At 42.5% G+C, this 24,644-nt stretch overlaps 1 protein-coding gene across 1 annotated transcript in view; it reads right to left on the bottom strand.

Moving 5' to 3' along the window:
• Positions 1–24,644, bottom strand: part of LOC115159080 (neurogenic locus notch homolog protein 1) — a 76,918-nt gene that overhangs the window by 28,919 nt on the left and 23,355 nt on the right. Inside the window, exons 4-13 of the mRNA XM_029708456.1 lie at positions 16,682–17,020; positions 8,753–8,875; positions 8,378–8,611; positions 7,930–8,085; positions 5,694–5,879; positions 5,327–5,440; positions 3,993–4,106; positions 3,370–3,603; positions 1,390–1,500; positions 31–223 (exon numbers count right to left, since the gene is read on the bottom strand). Of these exons, the coding sequence (XP_029564316.1) occupies positions 31–223; positions 1,390–1,500; positions 3,370–3,603; positions 3,993–4,106; positions 5,327–5,440; positions 5,694–5,879; positions 7,930–8,085; positions 8,378–8,611; positions 8,753–8,875; positions 16,682–17,020 (1,804 nt within the window). The remainder of the gene's footprint in view (positions 1–30; positions 224–1,389; positions 1,501–3,369; positions 3,604–3,992; positions 4,107–5,326; positions 5,441–5,693; positions 5,880–7,929; positions 8,086–8,377; positions 8,612–8,752; positions 8,876–16,681; positions 17,021–24,644) is intronic.

The following is a 24,644-nucleotide window of genomic DNA, read 5'->3' as shown; positions in this document are numbered from 1 at the left end:
GTATGTGTGTGTGTGTGTGTGTGTGCTCACCCATTGACCAGGTCCTGGCAGCGGCCATGGATGCAGGGGTTGCTGCCACACTCGTCCACCTGCAACAGACAGGTGGCATCACTGTAGCCCTCTGGGCACAGGCATGTGAAGCTGTTGATGCCATCGATGCAGGTGCCACCATTGTGACAGGGGTTGATGGCACACTCGTCGGTATTGATGTTGCACATGGCGCCTGAAAATCCAACACAGCAGGGGGTGAGTTTTGATTCATATATGGCCATTGTTTAAAGAAACCACAGCTGGACATACTGTTTTCTTTTCCCTCTCTCACTCTCTAATCCTTTGTTAGTTGCTGAGGTGATGGGGGAGTCAGAGAGGCAGGGTGAGGTTGCCTGGCTAGCCGCTGGAGGTTAGCCGCTGGAGATTAGCAGTGAGGCCTTTCCATTGAATAATAAGATGTGCTCTGGTAAGGAGGGAGAAGGAATGTTTCAGCTGGATCTAAAGCTCAGATATTTTATACCAGTGACAATGGGACACACAAAGCCTCTCGCCACCCCCTCCTCCTCGCCTCATAGGGGGAACTGTGGAAGAGGGAGGGCCACCTTAACCCAGGGCTGGTAAGGAGAAACAGAATGGCCAGGCCCCATTTCACACGCCGGTGAACAACAATTACACCCCCCCAATCAATCAGAAAGGGGAGGGCCCAACTGCCTGCTCAACAACTACAATGGCCCTCTGTCTGTGAGCCCTGCCCCTCAACACTCACACAACAGAGGAAAGAGGACAAAACGATAGAGGAGCAAGGGGGCAGCAGCAGCTTGCCTGCAAACCCGCGACCCTCCCAACCTAAGAGATTATTAAATATTCACACACACACACACACACACACACACACACACACACACACACACACACACACACACAGAGAGAGAGAGAGAGAGAAAACAGGTCCTATAGGGTTTTGAAACAGGAGCCCCATGGGAATAAGTGGACTGGAATTGTTATTCCACAAATGGTTTGGGCTAAATAATCCACCTTTTCTTCACTGACACCGGGAAACGTATAAAAGGGGCAGTGCTTAGGTGTAAAAACACACTTCATACAGACCAGGTGCACATGCAGCAGATCTGTGTGTGTGTGTGTGTGTGTGTGTGTGTGTGTGTGTGTGTGTGTGTGTGTGTGTGTGTGTGTGTGTGTGTGTGTGTGTGTGTGAGAGAGAGAGAGAGTAGTTGCATGTGTGTGTATCAGGTTTGGGGCTGCCTCTCTGTTCTCCCGCCTTGTCCCACACAGGGAATGTGACACCACTCTTCTTTTTCAGTCAGCTCACTGGCCACCTGTCCCTCTCCCTTCCACCTTTCTTCCACCTGCCCCTGATTCTCCCGTCGATCCAGTGCTCACCTGCGTAACCTGGCTCACATGCACACTCATAGCTGTTGATCTTGTCAATGCACCTCCCGTAGTCACAGGGCTTGATCTTACAGTCATCCAGATTCACCTCACAGTTAAAGCCTGTCAAACAATCAAAGTAGGGGGTACAATGTTAATAACACTGGCAGAGCTTCACACATACAGTGGGGGAAGAAAGTATTTGATCCCCTGCTGTTTTTTTACGTTTGCCCACTGATAAAGATAGGATCAGTCTATAATTTTAATGGTAGGTTTATTTGAACAGTGAGAGACAGAATAACAACAAAAATTTCCAGAAAAACGCATGTCAAAAATGTTATAAATTGATTAGCATTTTAATGAGGGAAATAAGTATTTGACCCCCTCTCAATCAGAAAGATTTCTGGCTCCCAGGTGTCTTTTATACAGGTAACGAGCTGAGATTAGGAGCACACTCTTAAAGGGAGTGCTCCCTAACCGTAGCTTGTTACCTGTAAAAAAGACACCTGTCCACAGAAGCAATCAATCAATCAGATTCCAAACTCTCCACCATGGCCAAGACCAAAGAGCTCTCCAAGGATGTCAGGGACAAGATTGTAGACCTACACAAGGCTGGAATGGGCTACAAGACCATCGCCAAGCAGCTTGGTGAGAAGGTGACAACATTTGGTGCGATTATTCGCAAATGGAAGAAACACAAAAGAACTGTCAATATCCCTCGGCCTGGGGCTCCATGCAAAATCTCACCTTGTGGGGTTGCAATGATCATGAGAACGGTGAGGAATTAGCCCAGACCTACACGGGAGGATCTTGTCAATGATCTCAAGGCAGCTGGGACCATAGTCACCAAGAAAACAATTGGTAACACACTATGCCGTGAAGGACTGAAATCCTGCAGCGCCCGCAAGGTCCCCCTGCTCAAGAATACATATACATGCCCGTCTAAAGTTTGCCAATGAACATCTGAATGATTCAGAGGACAACTGGTGAAAGTGTTGTGGTCAGATGAGACCAAAATGGAGCTCTTTGGCATCAACTCAACTCGCCGTGTTTGGAGGAGGAGGAATGCTGCCTATGACCCCAAGAACACCATCTCCACCGTCAAACATGGAGGTGGAAACATTATGCTTTGGGGGTGTTTTTCTGCTAAGGGGACAGGACAACTTCACCGCATCATTTGACGGAGCCATGTACTGTCAAATCTTGGGTGAGAACCTCCTTCCCTCAGCCAGGGCATTGAAAATGGGTCGTGGATGGGTATTCCAGCATGACAATGACCCAAAACACACGGCCAAGGCAACAAAGGAGTGGCTCAAGAAGAAGCACATTAATAAAGGTCCTGGAGTGGCCTAGCCAGTCTCCAGACCTTAATCCCATAGAAAATCTGTGGAGGGAGCTGAAGGTTAAAGTTGCCAAACGTCAGCCTCGAAATCTTAATGACTTGGAGAAGATCTGCAAAGAGGAGTGGGACAAAATCCCTCCTGAGATGTGTGCAAACCTGGTGGCCAACTACAAGAAACGTCTGACCTCTGTGATTGCCAACAAGGGTTTTGCCACCAAGTACTAAGTCATGTTTTGCAGAGGGGTCAAATACTTATTTCCCTCATTAAAATGCAAATCATTTTATAACATTTTTGACATGCGTTTTTATGGATTTTTTTGTTGTTATTCTGTCTCTCACTGTTCAAATAAACCTACCATTAAAAATGTAGACTGATCATTTCTTTGTAAGTGGGCAAACGTACAAAATCAGCAGGGGATCAAATACTTTTTCCCCCCACTGAATGCCTGGATGTGGCTGTCTGTATTGGAAAATATGTAGGATTGTAGTATGGTGTGTACATGTGTATGTGTGTGTCTGCGTATCTCTGGGTGTCTTCCTGCATGCGCGCACGCGCGCGTGTGTGTGTCTTCCTGCATGTGAGAGAGCGAGAGAGAGAGAGAGAGAGCGCGAGAGCGAGAGAGCGAGAGAGCGAGAGAGAGTTCTTGTACCTGCAGTGCCCTTGGGGCAGGTGCAGATGTAAGTGTTCTCCCTGTCCTGACAGGTGCCTCCGTTCTGACATGGCTGGCTCAGACACTCGTTGATGTTGGTCTCGCACAGGCGGCCCGTGTAACCAGGGTGACAGTAGCAGGTGAAGGTGGCCAGGCCGTCCTTACATGTGCCATAGTGACAGGGGTCCGAGTAACACTCGTTGATGTCAGTCTCACAGTGCTGTCCAGTGTAACCTGGAAAGGAGGAGAAGATAGTTCTAAACCTTTCTCCAGAAGTGTGCCCTCGTTCACTCCCACTTGTGCATTTCAAAAGCATTGGATTGGTGCAAGCATAGCTGGAAGGAGTTTCCACCATATTCCTCGCACCAATCCATGTATTTTAAATCCATGAAAGGGAGTGTATGAGTGCACATTTCAGAATAAGGGTAGAGAATCAGAACATAGCTTATGTTCTAGGATGAAGAGGTCTTATAGGGAAATTCCGCCGAACCAAAGGAAGCCTATCGATGAACAGGAGTAGGCTTGGCTTGGCCTTGGTCCATGTAACCACCTTATAAAGTGTATTAATTTAAACACAAGAATTGAGCCTCAAACCGTTCTGACCATGTGCCAGCCGACTGTACCTTCAGTGCATTCACATGAGTATTTGTTAGGGCCGTCGGTACACTTGGCTCCGTTCATGCAGGGCGTGCTGGCACACTCATCGATGTCAACCTGACATAGACCACCAGAGAAGCCTGGACAGGGAATAATATACACATCAGCCATATATCTTTTTGTTGTTGTTTTCTGTGCTGTTTTGCTATTCTTACAGTTTTGTAATTTGTCTCGTATCGAATCCAAGTTTATGTACATTAACATGATTTGTGGGCTACACATCTGGGGACAGTTTTATTTATTTACATATTTATTTATTTTTGTACTACTTTCTACCCCCTTTTCTCCCCAATTTTGTGATATCCAATTGGTAGTTACAGTCTTGTCCCATTGCTGCAACTCCCCTACGGACTCGAGAGAGGCGAAGGTCGAGAGCCATGCCTCCTCCGAAACACAACCCTGCCAAGCCGCACCGCTTCTTGACACACTGCTCGCTTAAGCCGGAAGCCAGCCGCACCAATGTGTCAGAGGAAACACCATCCAGCTGGCGACCGAAGTCAGTTTGCAGGCACCCGGCCTGCCACAGGAGTCACTAGTGCACGATGGGACAAGGGCATCCTGGCCGGCCAAACCCTCGCAAATTGTGCGCCGTCTTATGGGTCTCCCGGTCACGGCCGGAGGTGACACAGCCTGTGATCGAACCTGGGTCTGTAGTGCCGCCTCAAGCACTGTAATGCAGTGCCATTTGACTGCTGCGGCACTCGGGAGGCCCGGGACAGTTTTTTAGATTCAAATCCTGTGTCGTCTTGGAGAGCATTTACACTATGATACACTAAAGAGTTATCAAAATAATACCAGCGTATAAACATATTACTGTCATGTAAAGATGCACATTTATTTTGAAACAGCACAAATGTCAAAATGTATAATGATACCCCCCCACACAACCCATATAGCAGGAGCTCCAAATACACACTTGCACACCCCACCACCCCTTATACCCCCCTCTTTGGGTGCTAAGGTCTTACGCAAACTGTTTTGCCTGCTAATTATGCTGATGTCCAGGTGACCTTGTTATTACCACCCTCCCTGCCCTCATCAGAAATGCCTACACTAGTCAACCTCAGAAAAGTATTAAATCACTCACACACACACACAGACACACACACTATGGTAATCATTCACTTTACTTCACCCTCCAGTGACCCCACTTCCACCCAAATCTATCAGGAGCTGAGGACCCCCACCCTCCATCTACTCCTCCAACCCTCCCTCCCTGTACACCTTCCTTCCTCCATTCCTCCTTTCATTCATCAATTCCTTCCACCTGCCAACTCTCTCTCTGGGCCATCTCTCTCACCTTTGTGGCACTCGCAGTGGAAGGAGTTGATCCTGTCGATGCACTTCCCGTTGTTCAGACAGGGCATGCTGGCACACTCGTCAGTGTTGATCTGGCAAAACACCCCCTCATAACCTGAACACACACACACGTTTATGACAATATTACAGAAACCATTTCAGGTAACATTACTTTGTGTTCACAGGCTCAAATATTTTGCCATTTTTAGATAGCTAGTATTGTCTTGTGTAGTAGGGGCAGAGAACTGAACTCCAATCATGAACAATTATTCTTACACCTAACAACATGTCAAAGTGTCTATGTCAGTAAGACAGTGTTACAAACCTAAATATCCCCTTAAATGGTACATTTCAATGTGTCATCGTACCTGGCATGCAGATGCAGTGGAATCCTCCAATCTGGTCCAGGCATGTGGCATCGTTCTGACAGGGGTTGGACATGCACTCGTTGACATCCATCTCGCACCGCGGGCCCTCGTAACCCTGGAGACACTTGCACTGGAACGAGCCTTTAGTGTTCAGGCAGCGCCCACCGTGCTCGCAAGGGTTGGCACCTGAAACGTCAAACAGAGGATATACATAACCACTTATATCCCCACTTACATTTACGTCATTTAGCAGACGCTCTTATCCAGAGCAACTTACAAATTGGTGCATTCACCTTATGATATCCAGTGGAACAACCACTTTACAATAGTACATCTATATATATTTTTTTTGGGGGGGGGGGGTTTAGAAGGATTACTTTATCCTATCCCAGGTATTCCTTAAAGAGGTGGGGTTTCAGGTGTCTCCGGAAGGTGGTGATTGACTCCGCTGTCCTGGCGTCGTGAGGGAGCTTGTTCCACCATTGGAACAAGCTCCCTCACCACGCCAGGACACCCTGTGCAATTTCTCTATCATTAACACAAGAGGTAGATATAAAGATACAGTTCCCATAAAAATCCCTTCAGTGTTCTAATGGCAAAATATTACCAAAATGCATTACAGTCACACTGACAATTATTTATTTTTCTTTAAAACCTGTTGGGGATAGGGGGCAGTATTTGCACGGCCGGATAAAAAAACGTACCCGATTTAATCTGGTTACTACTCCTGCCCAGTAACTAGAATATGCATATAACTGTTTGATTTGGATAGAAAACACCCTAAAGTTTCTAAAACTGTTTGAATGGTGTCTGTGAGTATAACAGAACTCATTTGGCAGGCCAAAACCTGAGAAGATTCCAAACAGGAAGCGCTCTCTCTGACCATTTCCTGGCCTTCTTGATCATCTCTAACCAAAACAGGGGATCTCTGGCATGACGTGACATTTTCTAACGCTCCCATAGGCTCTCAGAAGGCACCAGAAAGATGAATGGTCGCTTTGCAGGCCCTGGCTGAAAAACATTAGTGCATTTTGATAGTGGTCGATCGGAGGACAATGAGACTGGAGGCGCGTGCACGAGCCGACACCATGTTTACTTTCTCTCTCTTTGAACGAAAACAACGATTCCCGGTCGGAATATTATCGCTTTTTTACGAGAAAAATAGCATAAAAATTGATTTTAAACAGCGGTTGACATGCTTCGAAGTACGGTAATGGAATATTTAGAATTTTTTTGTCACGAAACGCGTCGGGCGCGTAACCCTTCGTCACCCTTGGATAGTGTCTTGAACGCACGAACAAAACGCCGCTATTTGGATATAACTATGGATTATTTGGGACCAAACCAACATTTGTTATTGAAGTAGAAGTCCTGGGAGAAGCATTCTGATGAAGAACAGCAAAGGTAATCAAACTTTTCTAATAGTAAATCGGAGTTTGGTGAGTACCACACTTGGTGGGTGTCAAAATAGCTAGCCTGTGATGGCCGGGCTATCTACTCAGAATATTGCAAAATGTGCTTTCACCGAAAAGCTATTTTAAAATCGGACATAGCGAGTGCATAAAGGAGTTCTGTATCTATAATTCTTAAAATAATTATGTTTTTTGTGAACGTTTATCGTGAGTAATTTAGTAAATTCACCGGAAGTGTTCGGTGGGAATGCTAGTCACATGCTAGTCACATGCTAATGTAAAAAGCTGGTTTTTGATATAAATATGAACTTGATTGAACAAAACATGCATGTATTGTATAACATAATGTCCTAGGATTGTCATCTGATGAAGATCATCAAAGGTTAGTGCTGCATTTAGCTGTGGTTTGGGTTTATGTGACATTATATGCTAGCTTGAAAAATGGGTGTCTGATTATTTCTGGCTGGGTACTCTGCTGACATAATCTAATGTTTTGCTTTCGTTGTAAAGCCTTTTTGAAATCGGACAGTGTGGTTAGATTAACGAGAGTCTTGTCTTTAAAATGGTGTAAAATAGTCATATGTTTGAGAAATTGAAGTAATAACATTTCTAAGGTATTTGAATATCGCGCCACGGGATTACACTGGCTGTTGAGTAGGTGGGACGCTAGAGGTTAACCTTTATGTGCCCAAGTTAGTCTAATTGAAAATCTCTCAAGGGAGTGTTTGGCAAATAGCACATTGGCAGAGTTTGTCATCCTGAATGTTCAGAGACAGGTACCTTTCTATAGAGATGAGAGAGGAGCAGAGAAAGAAGTCACTCACCTAAGGAACACTCGTCAATGTCCTGGTTGCATGCAGAGCCGGTGTAACCTGGAGGGCAGGTACAGATGGCTTTCCCGTTGACAGGATTGGTGTCACAGTTAGAGCCTTTCTGACACGGGTTACTGATGCAGGCATCATCAAGATGACACAGTAAACCTGAGGAAAGACAAATTATGATGAATGGGATTTTTATAGGTAGTGCATTTCCAGGGGCACTAAATGCTTTCTATTGTAAAGGGGGAGAATTGACTCACCTCATCAACTAACATTGTGAAGCACCAACCTGAAAATAGGCTCTCAATATTGTCAAGCAACTATCATGGGGGTGTAACCAGGCCACCTCAGTTCAGTGTGGCCTGGTGTGCAAAGCTCTCAACAGTTTCTTATTTTTAATCTTCCTCCAATATGTGTGTGTGTGGTTAGTGTGGGACAGGCGAGGTCGTAGTACCTGTGCGCCCATGTGGACACTCGCAGAAGAAAGAGGCTACGCGGTCGTGGCATGTGGCGCCGTGATAACAGGCTGCGCTGGCACAGTCGTCGATATTCTCACTGCAGTCATCGCCTGTCCAGCCATTGACACAGACACAGTGGAAGCTGCCATAGGTGTCGTGGCACGTACCGCCGTTCTGGCACGTGTTTGGCATCATCTCACACTCATCCACATTCTCGGTACAGAACTGGCCTAGAGAGCAGCGGGCAAGGATTACATTATGCAGGGGCCATAAGAGATCGATATAGGGCCAATGTGGGTGGAATCTCAAATTCATTTTTTTCTAGAGACCTTGTCCATCTTGAAGATTGGAGGGTTTGGTATAAAGGTTACCTGTAAAGTGAGGGGGGCACTGGCAGTTGTAGGTGTTGACCCCATCCACACACAAGCCAGCATTCTGACAGTTGTGGCCTGGGCAGTCATCAATGTTGTGATCACAATTCTGACTTGTAAATCCTGAGAGTGAGTGAGTGAGAGAGCGAGTGAGAGTTGAGAGAGGGGGAGAAAGAAGAGACAATAGGGAAAGAAAAGGGAAAAAGAGACATGTCATTCATAGAAACCAGTAAAAATTTCACTTCACATAATTCAGACCCACCTTTCTTCTTATTGTTACAATCCTTTATAACCAGAGATAAGATCTGCATATTCCCATGGCCATCTGCTTGAATCTACAGCCTACCTCCTTGCACGCTTCAAAATGGCTCCCTGCGTAGTGTGTAGCCATTTTACAAATCGAAACTCAGCTTAACAATCAACCCAAAGCGCCGTAGGTTTCCTGCTCGCCTCACTCTCTGTCTGCATTCTATCACAAAGACACACGAGAGTGGCACGCCGTAGGTTACATTTTAACTCTTAAATGTTAAAATGCATGCACACACACATTTATCCAAACCGTCCTTTACTCAGAACTTTTGGGATTGCTCTACAGGTGACTGAACTTTGATTCCCACTGAAACCTCAACCTTTAGGCCAACAACACCAACTGCATGCTTCACTATCATCAGGAGGAAGGGATTGATAAGGGCACAAATGAAGGAAAAATCTGGGAATACCGTCTGTTTCTGAGCCGCTGGGAATGAGCGAGTCTCGGCAGCTGCATGCAGAACTCCACAGCAGAGCCACAAACAGACACAACCACCATGCATGAACCACCATTAGGGCTGTGGCGGTCATGACATTTTGTCAGCCGGTGATTGTCATGCAAATAACTGCCGGCCACACGGTAATTGACCAATAATTACCATAAACACATTTAGCATCTCCTGGCTACCATGAATAGCCTACAAACCACTGATGCAGACCATTGGAACAATTACATGAATCCATTTAATATAGACTACACCATCACAATAAATCCATTATTTATTATAGACAGGTCTAAAGAAACATGATATGAAGAAAATCTATTCTATTCTATTTCAGAACAGAACAGAATATAATATTCTGAGATGTCCTTATGTTAGGCCCTGATCTGGCTATGTCATATGGCTGTGGGCTAAACAGTTCATTTAACAGACAAGATTTGTTTAGAATTGTATATTATTTTAGAGGATGAAGAATACAGTTGAACATAGCTGAATAAAATAGAAAGGATATTTTCTCCAAAAGATTTCCGAGGGAGTGCGCACACGCAGCTATTCTGTGTTATGTTAACAAAGAAACAGGTCCTCCTATATGCCTACGTTTTTAATATGCAAGCATAGGCGCTAAGTCCATAAGGTTAGGGGAATCTTTTCCTAAAGCAAATTGAATTAAATTGCCAAAATGACAGTGCATTCGGAAACCATTTAATTTTTCCACATTTTGTTATGTTACAGCCTTTTCTAAAAATTGATTCAATATACAGTTGAAGTCGTAAGTTTACATACACCTTAGCCAAATGCATTTCAACTGCATTTAATCCTAGTAAATATTCCATGTCTTAGGTCAGTTAGGATCACCACTTTATTTTAAGAATGTGAAATGTCAGAATAATAGTAGAGAGAATGATTTATTTCAGCTTTTATTTCTTTCATCACATTCCCAGTGGGTCAGAAGTTTACATTCACTCAAATAGTATTTGGTAGCATTGCCTTTAAATTGTTTAACTTGGGTCAAACGTTTTGGGTAGCCTTCCACAAGCTTCCCACAATAAGTTGGGTGAGTTTTGGCCCATTTCTCCTGACAGATCTGGTGTAACTGAGTCCGTTTTGTAGACCCCCTTGCTCGCACACGCTTTTTCAGTTCTGCCCACAAATTTTCGATAGGATTGAGGTCAGGGCTTTGTGATGGCCACTCCAATACCTTGAGTTTGTTGTCCTTAAGCCATTTTGCCACAACTTTGGAAGTATGCTCGGGGTCATTGTCCATTTGGGAGATCCATTTGCGACCAAGCTTTAACTTCCTGACTGATGTCTTGAGATGTTGCTTTAATATATGCACATAATTCTACTCCCTCATGATGCCATCTATTTTGTGAAGTGCACCAGTCCCTCCTGCAGCAAAGCACCCCCACAACATGATGCCGCTTCACGGTTGGGATGGTGTTCTTTGGCTTGCAAGCCTCCCCCCTTTTCCGCCAAACATAACAATGTTCAATATGGCCAAACAGTTCTATTTTTGTTTCATCAGACCAGAGGACATTTCTCCAAAAAGTACGATCTTTGTCCCCATGTGCAGTTGCAAACCGTAGTCTGGATTTTTTATGGCGGTTTTGGAGCAGTGGCCTCTTCCTTGCCGAACGGCCTTTCAGGTTATGTGGATATAGAACTCGTTTTACTGTGGATATAGATACTTTTGTACCGGTTTCCTCCAGCCAGCATCTTCACAAGGTCCTTTGCTGTTGTTCTGGGATTGATTTGCACTTAATGCACCAAAGTACGTTCATCTCTAGGAGACAGAACACGTCTTCTTCCTGAGCGGTATGACGGCTGCGTGGTCCCATGGTGTTTATACTTGCGTACCATTGTTTGTACAGATGAACGTGGTACATTCAGGCATTTGGAAATTGCTCCCAAGGATGAACCAGACTTGTAGAGGTCTACAATTTCTTTTTCTGAGGTCTTGGCTGATTTCTTTTGATTTTCCCATGATGTCAAGCAAAGAGGCACTGAGTTTGAAGGTAGGCCTTGAAATACATCCACAGGTACACCTCCAATTGACTCAAATTATGTCAATTAGCCTATAAGAAGCTTCTAAAGCTATGACATAATTTTCGGGAATTTTTCAAGCTGTTTAAAGGCACAGTCAACTTAGTGTATGTAAACTTCTGACCCACTGGAATTGTGATACAGTGAATTATAAGTGAAATAATCTGTCTGTAAACAATTGTTGGAAAAATGACTTGTGTCATACACAAAGTAGATGTCCTAACCGACTTGCCAAAACTATAGTTTGTTAACAAGAAATGTGTGGAGTGGTTGAAAAACGAGTTAATGACTCCAACCTAAGTGTATGTAAACTTCCGACTTCAACTGTATATCTTTCATCAATCTACACACAATACCCCATACTGACAAAGCAAAAACAGGTTTTTAGAAATGTTTGCAAATTTGTTAAGCATAAAAAACAGAAATACCTTATTTACATAAGTATGCAGACCCTTTGTTATGAGATTCGAAATTGAGCTCAGGTGCATCCTGTTTCCATTGATCATCCTTGAGATCTTTCTACAACTTGATTGGAGTCCACCTGTGGTTTATTTAATTGATTGGACATGATTTGGAAAGGCACACACCTGTCTATATAAAGTCCCACAGTTGACAGCACATGTCCGAGCAAAAACTAAGCCACGAGGTCGAAGGAATTGTCAGTAGAGCTCTGAGGATTGTGTTGAGGCACCGATCTGAGGAAGGTTAAAAACACATTTCTGCAGCATTGAAGGTCCCCAAGAACACAGTGGCCTCCATCATTCTTAAATGGAAGAAGTTTGGAACCAGCAAGACTCTTCCTAAAGCTGGCCTCCCGGACAAACTGAGCAATCAGGGGAGAAGGACCTTGGTGAGGGAGGTGACCAAGAGCTCTAGAGTTCCTCTGTGGAGATAGGAGAACCTTCCAGAAGGACAACCATCTCTGCAGCACTCCACCAATCAGGAATTTATGGTAAAGTGGCCAGATGGAAGCCACTCCTCAGCCCACTTGGAGTTTGTCAAAAGGCACCTGAAGGACTCTCAGACCATGAGAAACAAGATTCTCTGGTCTGATGAAACCAATATTGAACTTTTTGTCCTGAATGCCAAGCGTCACATCTGGAGGAAACCTTACACCATCCCCGTTTTTCAGCGGCAGGGACAGAGAGTCTAGTCAGGAATCAGGATCGAGGGAAAGATGAACGGAGCAAAGTACAGAGAGATCCTTGATGAAGAGCACTCAGGACCTCAGACTGGGCAAAGGTTCCCCTTCCAACAGGACAACGACCCTAAGTACACAGCCAAGACAACCCAGGAGTGGCTTCGGGACAAGTCTCTGAATGTCCTTGAGAGGCCCAGCCGGAGCCCGGACTTGAACCCGATTGAACATCTCTGGAGAGACCTGAAAATAGTTGTGCAGCGACGCTCCCCATCCAACCGGACAGAGCTTGAGAAGAATGGGAGAAACTCCCCAAATGCAGGTGTGCCAAGCTTGTAGCGTCATACTCGAGAAGACTTGAGGCTGTTAACGTTGCCAAAGGTGCTTCAACAAAGTACTGAGTAAAGGGCCTGAATACTTATGTAAATGTGATATTACATGTTTTATTTCTATACATTTGCAAAACTGTCTAGAAACCAGTTTTTGCTTTGTCATTTTGGGGTATTGTGTGTAGTTAGATAAGGGGGAGAAAAACGATGTAATCAATTTTAGAATAAGGCTGTAATGTAACAAAATGTGGAAAAAGTCAAGGGGTCTGAATACTTTCCGAATGCACTTTCTGTTGGAAGGGGAACCTTTGCCCCAGTCTGAGGCGCGATAGGTTAATTAGCCTACTCCTGTCAAAACAGAAATAAATTAAATAATTCAAAATAGGCTACTAAAGCATGATTTGGATCAGTAGCTTCTTAAAAAAAATACATAGTGGATTGTTTTAAATCATAGTGCCTACAGTCAGAAGGAAAGGCAGCGCGTGCAATTTGGGAAGATTATTGTTGAGTTGCGACTGTCTGAAAAGTTGAGCGGCTAAGCCAGCCATATCACAATATTTCATAATACAATGCAGGAAAACATAATTTGGTAAGCAAATGGTTATTGCTGTAAAGAGAACACAATAAAAATACTAACCTGTCTTTTAGTTATCAAAATTCTCAACTTAATTGACCGAACAACAGTATAGCCTATATTATTGGCACAGAACATATTCACTATTCATCATTGTTGGGTCAGTGTTACTTAAAAGGTTGTTTTTTTACAATTTCCTCCTCCAGTTTAGATGAACGTAATATTCTTTGTCTCGCCTTCTCTTAGGCCTATTATATGGTCGTTTTTGTTTGTATCTATTTGTCAGTATCAGTCGAGTAGGCTAACTTGTAATTTGTTGAATAAAAAAGATTATGCTAATGTCTCCAGTCATATAATGTGTAGTAGAATTGTATGAAATGTGTTTATAAAAAGGCAACATTTTCCCATTCAAAGAAAGAAATGTACAGTATCCGATATAGCCTAGGCCTAATCTACACTATAAGTGCTCAGCTATGCATTGAAATGGTTGTTTTTTGCGAACAGTGGTTGAGTTATATTATTAGCCTAAATTATGACCATCCAATCTACTCATCACTTTACAAACAGTATGCTATCTTACATAAGTCTGCAAATGCGATAATGCATGGAATACTTTTTTATTAAGGGGAATTTTTATGGTGAAAATTTGCTTCCCCAAACTTGAAACTCACGCGCCGCCTATGTATGCCAAGTTGTAAAGCGGATTAATGTGCTTAATTTTAAGAATTGAACAACAAATATAGCATCAAAAGAATCCTAGGATCACTTAAATAGTGGCCATCAAAAACTCTATTTTCTAATGCAATTGCGCAATGACTGGGCTTAGATGAACACGTTTCACTAGGCTCTGTAGGCTATGTGCTCTCTAACTGTGTTCCAGGGGTCCTAGGCCTATAGGCTACAGTGCTGTGAAAAAGCATTTGCACCCTTTCTGATTTTCTGCATTTTTTGCATATTTTTTTTAGATCATCAACCAAAACCTAATATTAAATAAAGGGAACCTGGGTTTACAAATAACAAAACCAAAAGTATACTTATTTTCTTTATTTAATTAACTAAGTTATGCAACATCCAATTCCCGTGTGAAAATTGGATGTTGCATCAGATGACCTGGCCTCCACAATCACCCGTCCCTCAACCCAATTGAGATGGTTTGGGATGAGTTGGACCGCAGAGTGAAGGAAAAGCAGCCAACAAGTGCTCAGCATATGTGGGAACTCCTTCAAGAATGTTGTTAAAGTATTCCTCATGAAGCTGGTTCAGAGAATTCCAAGAGTGTGCAAAGCTGTCATCAAGGCAAAGAGTGGCTACTTTGAAGAATCTCAAATATATTTTGATTTGTTTAACACTTTTTTGGTTACATCATGATTCCATATATGTTATTTCATAGTTTTGATGTCTTCACTATTATTATACAATGTAGAAAATAGTAAAAATAAAGAAAAACCCTTGAATGAGTAGGTTTGTATAAACTTTTGACTGGTACTGTATGGGTGAAATTATTTTTGATTTAGAATAGACCATTATCATGCACCTGTCAGAACAAGAGCAGGAAGAAAAAAATGCACTTAAATAGCGAATGGAGGACGCTTTTCCAGTGGTTCCTTTTCATGCCTACCAGGAAGGCTATACTCCTGTTGTAAAGCGAAAGCAATGTGCTTAATATTAGGAAAGTTGAGAAATAAATATAGCAGGCCTAGCCTGCAGAAAGCTGATGGGATCCTCTTATTAGTAAAGGCCATCAAAAATCTGTTCCCACTCAATTGCATAGTCTATATAAATGTTGCACAACATGAGCTCATGGGCTCTCATGAAGTGTTTGATTTGATTTTCGATTGCATTTGTATTGATGTCAGCGTGATTAGAAGGACAATAGATCACCGAGTACCAGGCCATTACCAACTGGCAGTTAGCAAGCACTAGTAGGCTACTAATGACCACCAGCAGCATCAGAGCGCAGTTTTGGAGAAGCCTAGTTACTGTGACTAAACGGTCAGGTGGAATTTACATTTTAGTCATTTAGCAAACGCTCTTATCCAGAGCGACTTACAGTAGTGAATGCATACATTTCATTGAATTTTTTTCGTACTGGCCCCCCGTGGGAATCGAACCCACAACCCTGGTGTTGCAAACACCATGCTCTACCAACTGAGCCACACGGGACGTGTGACTGCCGGTGTGGCAGTAATACTTTCACCATAACAGCCCTAACCACCATTAATCACTATCTTACACAATAGCTCTACAACTGTAGTTCTCCCACCAAGGGGGTATCACAATTGGCTTGTCAAACCGTTTGGAAACAGAAAACATGTGTGAGTGTGTGTGTAAGTAGTTATCAGGGGGAACCCAGCTAGCACATAGCATTCGTAGAACCATATGTTTCTTAGAGCTTGGTGAGAGCGTGCTTGTCCTATGATTATTTTGCATACAACCTTTGCACAACTTTCTAGGAATGGTGCAGGATAGTTGCTTGGCCTTAGAACATTCTCAACACATTTAAGGAACCTGACAAACAAATAAAATTGGGGGTAATATTCAAGGAATGTTCCAACTGGTTTGACTTTGAGAATGTTCTAAAATATTTCAGAGAACGTTAAGAAACAACGTTCTTCTGTGGGAATTTCAGTACTTCACCATAACGTTTCCTACAGGTTTCCTCATGGTTCTATTTAAAGGCATGTTTTCAGAATCTCCCAGCAACCTATAAATTAACGTTCCCAGAACAGGCAAAATTTTCCCTTACGTTTTCAGAACATTTAAAAAAGTTCAGTTTTACAGGTCAGGAAACTTATGGTTTCATTCCCCGAACCAATGGGGAAACCAAAAACATACGTTCCCACAACTTCCAAGGAACTAAATGTGTTAGCTGGGAAACGTCTGTGCAATAATATCCTGCCAGCAGAAACCAGAGACTAGCAATGCCCTATATCCACCAATCACATCCAAGCTACAACAGCTATCTATTAATCAATTCCTGACAGTACGTACCTCTTTGGTAAACACAAATGATTGAAAAGTCAATGCCAGGTAGGCTCAAACAGGCACAGATAAAGTATTTTAATAGATTTGAGCAAAGGGGTGAAGGGTTACCTGGCAGGCAGCTGCAGTCATAGGTGGTGTCCCCCTTCTGCACACAAGTGCCCCCATTGTGGCAGGGAGAGGGGCTGCAGGGCATGTAGGGGGTCTCGCAGTTGGCACCCGTGTACTCCTGGGGGCAGCGGCAGTGGTAGGAGCCCACCTCATTCACACACATACCCCCGTTGTGACAGGGTGACGACATCTGGGCACACTCATTGACGTCCTGCTTGCAGGTCTGGCCATGAAAGGCGGGCAGGCACGCGCAGATGTAGTGGGACTCGAAGGGTGAGCACTGTCCACCGTTGGCACAGGGGTTGGATGCACAGGGGTTGGCAATCTGGCATGTCTTCCCTAGAGGAGGAGGATCAGATGACAACAAAGAAAAACAAACAATGAAATAACATCAAACATACCTGCATGAACAAGTATTTCATTTGGTTACTTCATTTAGGCCATACCCAGCTAGCACATAATGTTCTGAAAACCATATGGTAATGCTTGGTGATAGCATGGTTGTCCTATGGTTATTTTGCATACAACCTTCCCACAACCTCCTGGAAATGGTGTAGGATAGTTGATTGGCTTTTGAACACATTTAAGGAACTTGAAAAAATATACATTATTTTCTTGGTATCTCATTAGCCTGGTTGCAGTCTCTGTTCAGCTACTACATTCCACTCCTATCATTTCCCAAAGAGACTGGCCTTTCGGCAATCTTCAAATATGAACATTGTATCATTAATGGGCTCGAGGAGATCAGAGGATTTGATCCTGATTCATTAACCCCAGCTATCATCTAATCACAATATTTATGCAAATTCAATTGATAGGAAAACGTAAACTTAATTTATACATTTGATTGGAAACATTGTAACATTGGGCATGCTGACATAATACATGTGTTTATAAACATAAACATTGGGCGTGTGGAGAACAGAAGACACCCGTTTATTGCATTTTTACCACCAGCCAATGTGATCACATCACACCAGAGTAACTTCCCTGCCAGTTCATTGTGAAAGCAGTAGCCTATTCTATATCCAGCAAGCAAGAGCAAGGTGCCCCTTTCCTCAAATAAATGTAATTGCTCAAAATAAGTGACCAACTATATTGCTACTTTTGGGACACGAATTGGGTTAGGCTACTGATTCAATAGCTACAGTGGGGGAAAAAAGTATTTGATCCCCTGCTGATTTTGTACGTATGCCCACTTACAAAGAAATGATCAGTCTATAATTTTAATAGTAGGTTTATTTGAACAGTGAGAGACAGAATAACAACAACAACAAAAAATCCAGAAAAACACATTCAAAAATGTTAAAATAATTTGCATTTTAATGAGGGAAATAAGTATTTGACCCCTCTGCAAAACATGACTTAGTACTTGGTGGCAAAACCCTTGTTGGCAATCACAGAGGTCAGACGTTTCTTGTAGTTGGCCACCAGGTTTGCACACATCTCAGGAGGGATTTTGTCCCACTCCTCTTTGCAGATCTTCTCCAAGTCATTAAGGTTTCGAGGCTGACGTTTGGCAACTCGAACCTTCAGCTACCTCCACAGATTTTCTATGGGATTAAGGTCTGGAGACTGGCTAGGCCACTCCAGGACCTTAATGTGCTTCTTCTTGAGCCACTCCTTTGTTGCCTTGGCCGTGTGTTTTGGGTCATTGTCATGCTGGAATACCCATCCACGACCAATTTTCAATGCCCTGGCTGAGGGAAGGAGGTTCTCACCCAAGATTTGATGGCACATGGCCCCATCCATCGTCCCTTTGATGCGGTGAAGTTGTCCTGTCCCCTTAGCAGAAAAACACCCCCAAAGCATAATGTTTCCACCTCCATGTTTGACGGTGGAGATGGTGTTCTTGGGGTCATAGGCAGCATTCCTCCTCCTCCAAACACAGCGAGTTGAGTTGATGTCAAAGAGCTCCATTTTGGTCTCATCTGACCACAACACTTTCACCAGTTGTCCTCTGAATCATTCAGATGTTCATTGGCAAACTTCAGACGGGCATGTATATGTGCTTTCTTGAGCAGGGGGACATTGCGGGCGATACAGGATTTCAGTCTTTCACGGCGTAGTGTGTTACCAATTGTTTTCTTGGCGACTATGGTCCCAGCTGCCTTGAGATCATTGACAAGATCCTCCCGTGTAGTTCTGGGCTGATTCCTCACCGTTCTCATGATCATTGCAACCCCACGAGGTGAGATCTGGCATGGAGCCCCAGGCCGAGGGATATTGACAGTTCTTTTGTGTTTCTTCCATTTGCGAATAATCGCACCAAATGTTGTCACCTTCTCACCAAGCTGCTTGGCGATGGTCTTGTAGCCCATTCCAGCCTTGTGTAGGTCTACAATCTTGTCCCTGACATCCTTGGAGAGCTCTTTGGTCTTGGCCATGGTGGAGAGTTTGGAATCTGATTGATTGATTGCTTCTGTGGACAGGTGTCTTTTTTTACAGGTAACAAGCTGCGGTTAGGAGCACTCCCTTTAAGAGTGTGCTCCTAATCTCAGCTCGTTACCTGTATAAAAGACACCTGGGAGCCAGAAATCTTTCTGATTGAGAGGGGGTCAAATACTTATTTCCCTCATTAAAATGCAAATCAATTTATAACATTTCTGACATGCGTTTTTCTGGATATTTTTGTTGTTATTCTGTCTCTAACTGTTCAAATAAACCTACCATTAAAATTATAGACTGATCCTTTCTTTGTCAGTGGGCAAACGTACAAAATCAGCAGGGGATAAAATACTTTTTTCCCCCCCACTGTATAAGAGGATGGAAGAGAGAGAGGAAGAAGAGAGAGGAAGAAGAGAGAGGAAGAAGAGAGGAAGAAGAGATAGGGGAATAGAGAGAGGAAGAGAGGATGTAAGAGAGAGGAAGAAAGAGGGAAATGAAAGGGAAAGGGGATACCTAGTAAGTTGTACAACTGAATGCATTCAACTGAAATGTTTCTTTTCTGAATCAGAGGTGCGGGGTGCTGCCTTAATCGACATCCACGTCTTCGGGGCCCGGGGAACAGTGGGTTAACTGCCTTGCTCAGGGGCAGAATGACAGATTTGTACCTTTTCAGCTCAGGGATTCGAGCCAGCAAGAGGATGGAAGAGAGAGGATGGAAGAGAGAGAGAGAGAGAGAGGATGGAAGAGAGAGAGAGAGAGAGAGAGAGAGAGAGAGAGAGAGAGAGAGAGAGAGAGAGAGAGAGAGAGAGAGAGAGAGAGAGAGAGAGAGAGAGAGAGAGAGAGAGAGAGAGAGAGAGAGAGAGAGAGAGAGAGAGAGAGAGAGAGAGAGAGAGAGAGAGAGAGAGAGAGAGAGAGAGAGAGAGAGAGAGAGAGAGAGAGAGAGAGAGAGAGAGAGAGAGAGAGAGAGAGAGAGAGAGAGAGAGAGAGAGAGAGAGAGAGAGAGAGAGAGAGAGAGAGAGATGGAAGAGAGATGGAAGAGAGATGGAAGAGAGATGGAAGAGAGATGGAAGAGAGATGGAAGAGAGATGGCCAGTGGAGGCCAGTGGAGATGCATGAATTGCGCAAGAAGGGAACAGTGAAGACAGAGATGTGTAAATTAGAAGTTAATTAATAGGCTTAATAGACTATTAATCCACCATTCATATGCTAGTTTGTATATTAGACCTAGCCTACTACAATTTAGGCGACCAACATCTGTGTAAGCCAGAGTAAGCCAACGTCTGTGCAAGCCATAGACAAAAAAAAATTGTCTGACGCCCGTTTTGTGCCAATTAATTGAAGTTGAACATCTCCAAATCATCAGTTTAATTAAATGTGCAATAAAAAAAGTATAGTGCCTAGGTCTATTTAATGAAACTGGCTGACAGTGGCTGTTGACGTAGGGAACAGATTGCAAAGCAGGGAATCCCCAATTCCTCACTGAGCTCGTCTTATCCAAAAATGCATATCAAATGCAAGTGCACTGTCCAGCAGTTCACATCAGCAGGATCGAGAGCCTTTTGACTAGGAGGGACGTCTAACGTGGATCGCTAAAATAATGATTATGATCACATTACCTCAATTTAAATACTAACCCTTTGGGGACACCTATACTTTGGCAGCTAAGCACGAGTGATCAGTGTAGCCTTTTATCATTTAGACATGATGTTGAAATATCCTTACGCCTAGAATAAAAACCACCAGGCTTCCGGCATAGACTCAACTGAATTTAAAAAAGAAAGAATTACATGAGGCATTTAGGAAAATCTAATCCAATGCAAATCTTCCTCTGGAATAAGGCACATGCTGGGATAATCATGACATCACCAACATCACTAGTAATACTATAGCTGTCTCTTCATCTCCCCCTTCAAACTTTCCTTGTCAATTCATTTGATATGCTACATTATTTTAGCATTACACTATAGGCCTAATCTAAAGTTTCCTAAAATAGCCTGTCTGGACTCCATCTATTAATAAGAGAGGAAGAACAAATAATATAACTGACATGAGCATAACTAAACGTAAAAAAAGTAATGATGATCAGCATATCAAAAGGTTAGCTGGACTTAGCTAAAGACCCATAGATCAACAATTCTAGGTTTACCTAGTAGCAGTGCAAATGTCATGGTACAGCTATATGGACACTCAATCATTATGGTACTTTTTAATGGTAAGTTTATTAACATATATTATGATAAATAAAATGTAAACTTGTATCTCATTATGGTAAATGGTGAAATAAGCATTGCCATTTATAATTGTAATGGCTTAGCAGAAAATAAGAAAAGATGATCAGTATTTACCTGGCTAAAAGAGAAGGAATATAATATATTTTGTTTACAGGAAACTCATTCAACAAATTTAGATGAAATTGTGTGGAAAAAGGACTGGGTGGGGGACGAAATATACGTCTCCCATGGGAAAAGAAACTGAAAAGGGGTGATGATATTAATGAACAATAATTTTGATCCGACTGTGCAAATTGTTCAAACAGATCCACAAGGTAGATGGATGGTTTTAAATATATTATTGGACTATAAACAAACAGAGTTTTTAGTTTGAGAAACAGACACCTCACAAGTCCTCAACTGGCAGCTTCATTAAATAGTACCCGCAAAACACCAGTCTCATCGTCAACAGTGAAGAGGCAACTCAGGGATGCTGGTCTTCTAGGCAGTTGAGGTATACCAAACCTTTTTTGATGTACTCAGAGCACCGTTATTAGCATGTTTTAACCAGTTCTATAAAAATGGTAGATTATCAGATACAGAACAAGAAAGTCTGATTTCATTATTACTGAAACAGGGCTCAAGTGTGAAATATAAAGATCCAGTCCATAAAAGAAATTGGAAGCCCCTTACACTTCAGTGTTGTGATGCAAAAAATTCTAGCAAAATGCATAGCGCATTGAATAAAAAGGTTTTTTCGGATATTATTCATCCTAATCAGACAGGTTTTTTTTACATGGACGATACATTGGAGATAATATAAGACAAGTACTGGAAACAATAGAACACTATGAAAAATCTGTGAAACCAGGCCTGGTATTCACAGCTGACTTTGAAAAGGCTTTTGACAAAGTACGACTGGAATTTATATATAAATGCCTGGAAAATTTCAATGGGCTAAAGTAATGTATAGTAACCCTAGGTGTAAAATAGTAAATAATGGCGACTTCTCAGAAAGTATTAAAACAAGGTTGTCCACTATCGGCATATCTATTTGTTATGACCATCGAAATGTCAGCTATTCAAATGAGATCCAACAATAAAATCAGGGATCTAGAAATCCAGGGCATAAAAACAAAGGTGTCATTGTAGGCTGATGATTCTTAAAAAATAAATAAAATGTATCCACAATTTGGATCCGTCCACAGCCTTGGAGGATCTAGATAAAGTGCTACATTACGTATTGGATCACTAAAATATACAACTTTTACATTACCGTGTAGTTTACCAATAATACTCTGTGTTCATATGCCAAAAATAAACAAATGATCTCAATAAAATACATTTTAATAGAAAGTTAGCAAAAATAGATAAGATCTTGCTACCATGGAAACTAAAATACTCGTCTATGTGAAAGAAAAATCACCCTGATGAACTCTTTAGTCATATCCTAGTTCACCTATTTGCTTATGACCTTGCCTACACCTAGCGACTTGTTTTTTTACTATATGAGCAAAAAATATTACATTTTATTTGGAATGGCAAGCCAAACTAAATTAAATGGGCTTGTAAATATATACAGTTGAAGTCGGAAGTTTACATACACCTTAGCCAAATACATTTAACCTCAGTTTTTCACAATTCCTGACATTTAACCCTAGTAAAAAGTCCCTGGCTCAGGTCAGTTAGGATCACCAATTTATTTTAAGAATGAAATGTCAGAATAATAGTAGAGGGAATTATTTATTTCAGCTGTTATTTCTTTCATCACATTCCCAGTGGGTCAGAAGTTTACATACACTAAATTAGTATTTGGTAGCAATGCCTTTAAATTGTTTAACTTGGGTAAAACATTTCGGGTAGCCTTCCACAAGCCTCTCACAATAAGTTGGGTGAATTTTGGCCCATTCCTCCAGACAGATCTGGTGTAACTGAGTCAGGTTTGTAGGCCTCCTTGCTCGTACACGTTTTTTCAATTCTGCCCACAAGTTTCTACAGGATTGAAGTCAGGTCTTTGTGATAGCCACTCCAATACCTTAACTTTGTTGTCCTAAAGCCATTTTGCCACAACTTTGGAAGTATGCTTGGGGTCATTGTCCATTTGGAAGACCCATTTGCGACCAAGCTTTAACTTCCTGACTGATGTCTTGAGATTTTGCTTCAATATATGCACGTAATTTTCCTACCTCATGATGCCATCTATTTTGTGAAGTGCGCCAGTCCCTCCTGCAGCAAAGCACCCCCACAACATGATGCTGCCACCCCCGTGCTTCACGGTTGGGATGGTGTTCTTTGGCTTGCAAGCGTCTCCTTTTTCCTCCAAACATAACGATGGTCATTATGGCCAAAAAGTTCTATTTTTGTTTCATCAGACAAGAGGACATTTCTCCAAAAAGTGCGATCTTTGTCCCCATGTACAGTTGCAAACAGTAGTCTGGCTTTTTTTTATGCCGGTTTTGGAGCAGTCGCTTATTCCTTGCTCAGCGACCTTTCAGGTTATGTCGATGTAGGACTCGTTTTACTGTGGATATAGATACTTTTGTACCCGTTTCCTAAAGCATCTTCACAAGGTCCTTTGCTGATGTTCTGGGATTGATTTGCACTTTTTGCACCAAAATACATGAATCTCTAGGAGACAGAACGCGTCTCCTTTCTGAGCGGTATGACGGCTGTGTGGTCCCATGGTGTTTATACTTGCGTACTATTGTTTGTACAGATTAACGTGGTACCTTCAGGCGTTTGGAAATTGCTCCCAAGGATGAACCAGACTTGTGAAGGTTTGACTCAAATGATGTCAATTACCCTATCAGAAGCTTCTGAAGCCATGATATCATTTTCTGGAATTTTCCAAGCTGTTTAAAGGCACAGTCAACTTAGTGTGTGTAAACTTCTGACCCACTGGAATTGTGATACAGTGAATTATAAGTGAAATAATCTGTCTGTAAACAATTGTTGGAAAAATTACTTGTGTCATGCACAAAGTAGACGTCCTAACCGACTTGCCAAAACTATAGTTTGTTAACAAGAAATGTGTGGAGTGGTTGAAAAACAAGTTTTAATGACTCCAACCTAAGTGTATGTAAGTTTCCGACTTCAACTGTATATAATGAATATGAATTCGGAGGGCAGAAATTATTAAATATTAAAGCATTAGACCTCTCACTAAAGGCTTGAGTCATACAAACATTGCACTTAAATCGAACTGGTTCTCAAGTAGATTAGTAAGAATTTCTTACCCCATGTCCAAGAATGGCCATTTCCCCCCTTTTAATACCCCTCTCACATTGTTATTTGAAAATTAAATAATCTCCAAAATATAGCTATTTTTGAAACAAGCCATAGAAAGCGCTTGTAATTTCAGTTTA

Source organism: Salmo trutta, chromosome 23, assembly GCF_901001165.1.
Source record: "Salmo trutta chromosome 23, fSalTru1.1, whole genome shotgun sequence".
In the NCBI taxonomy this organism is placed as follows: domain Eukaryota; kingdom Metazoa; phylum Chordata; class Actinopteri; order Salmoniformes; family Salmonidae; genus Salmo; species Salmo trutta.
The sequence above is the reverse complement of the archived record's forward strand: the minus strand, read 5'-3'. Positions and strand labels throughout refer to the sequence as shown.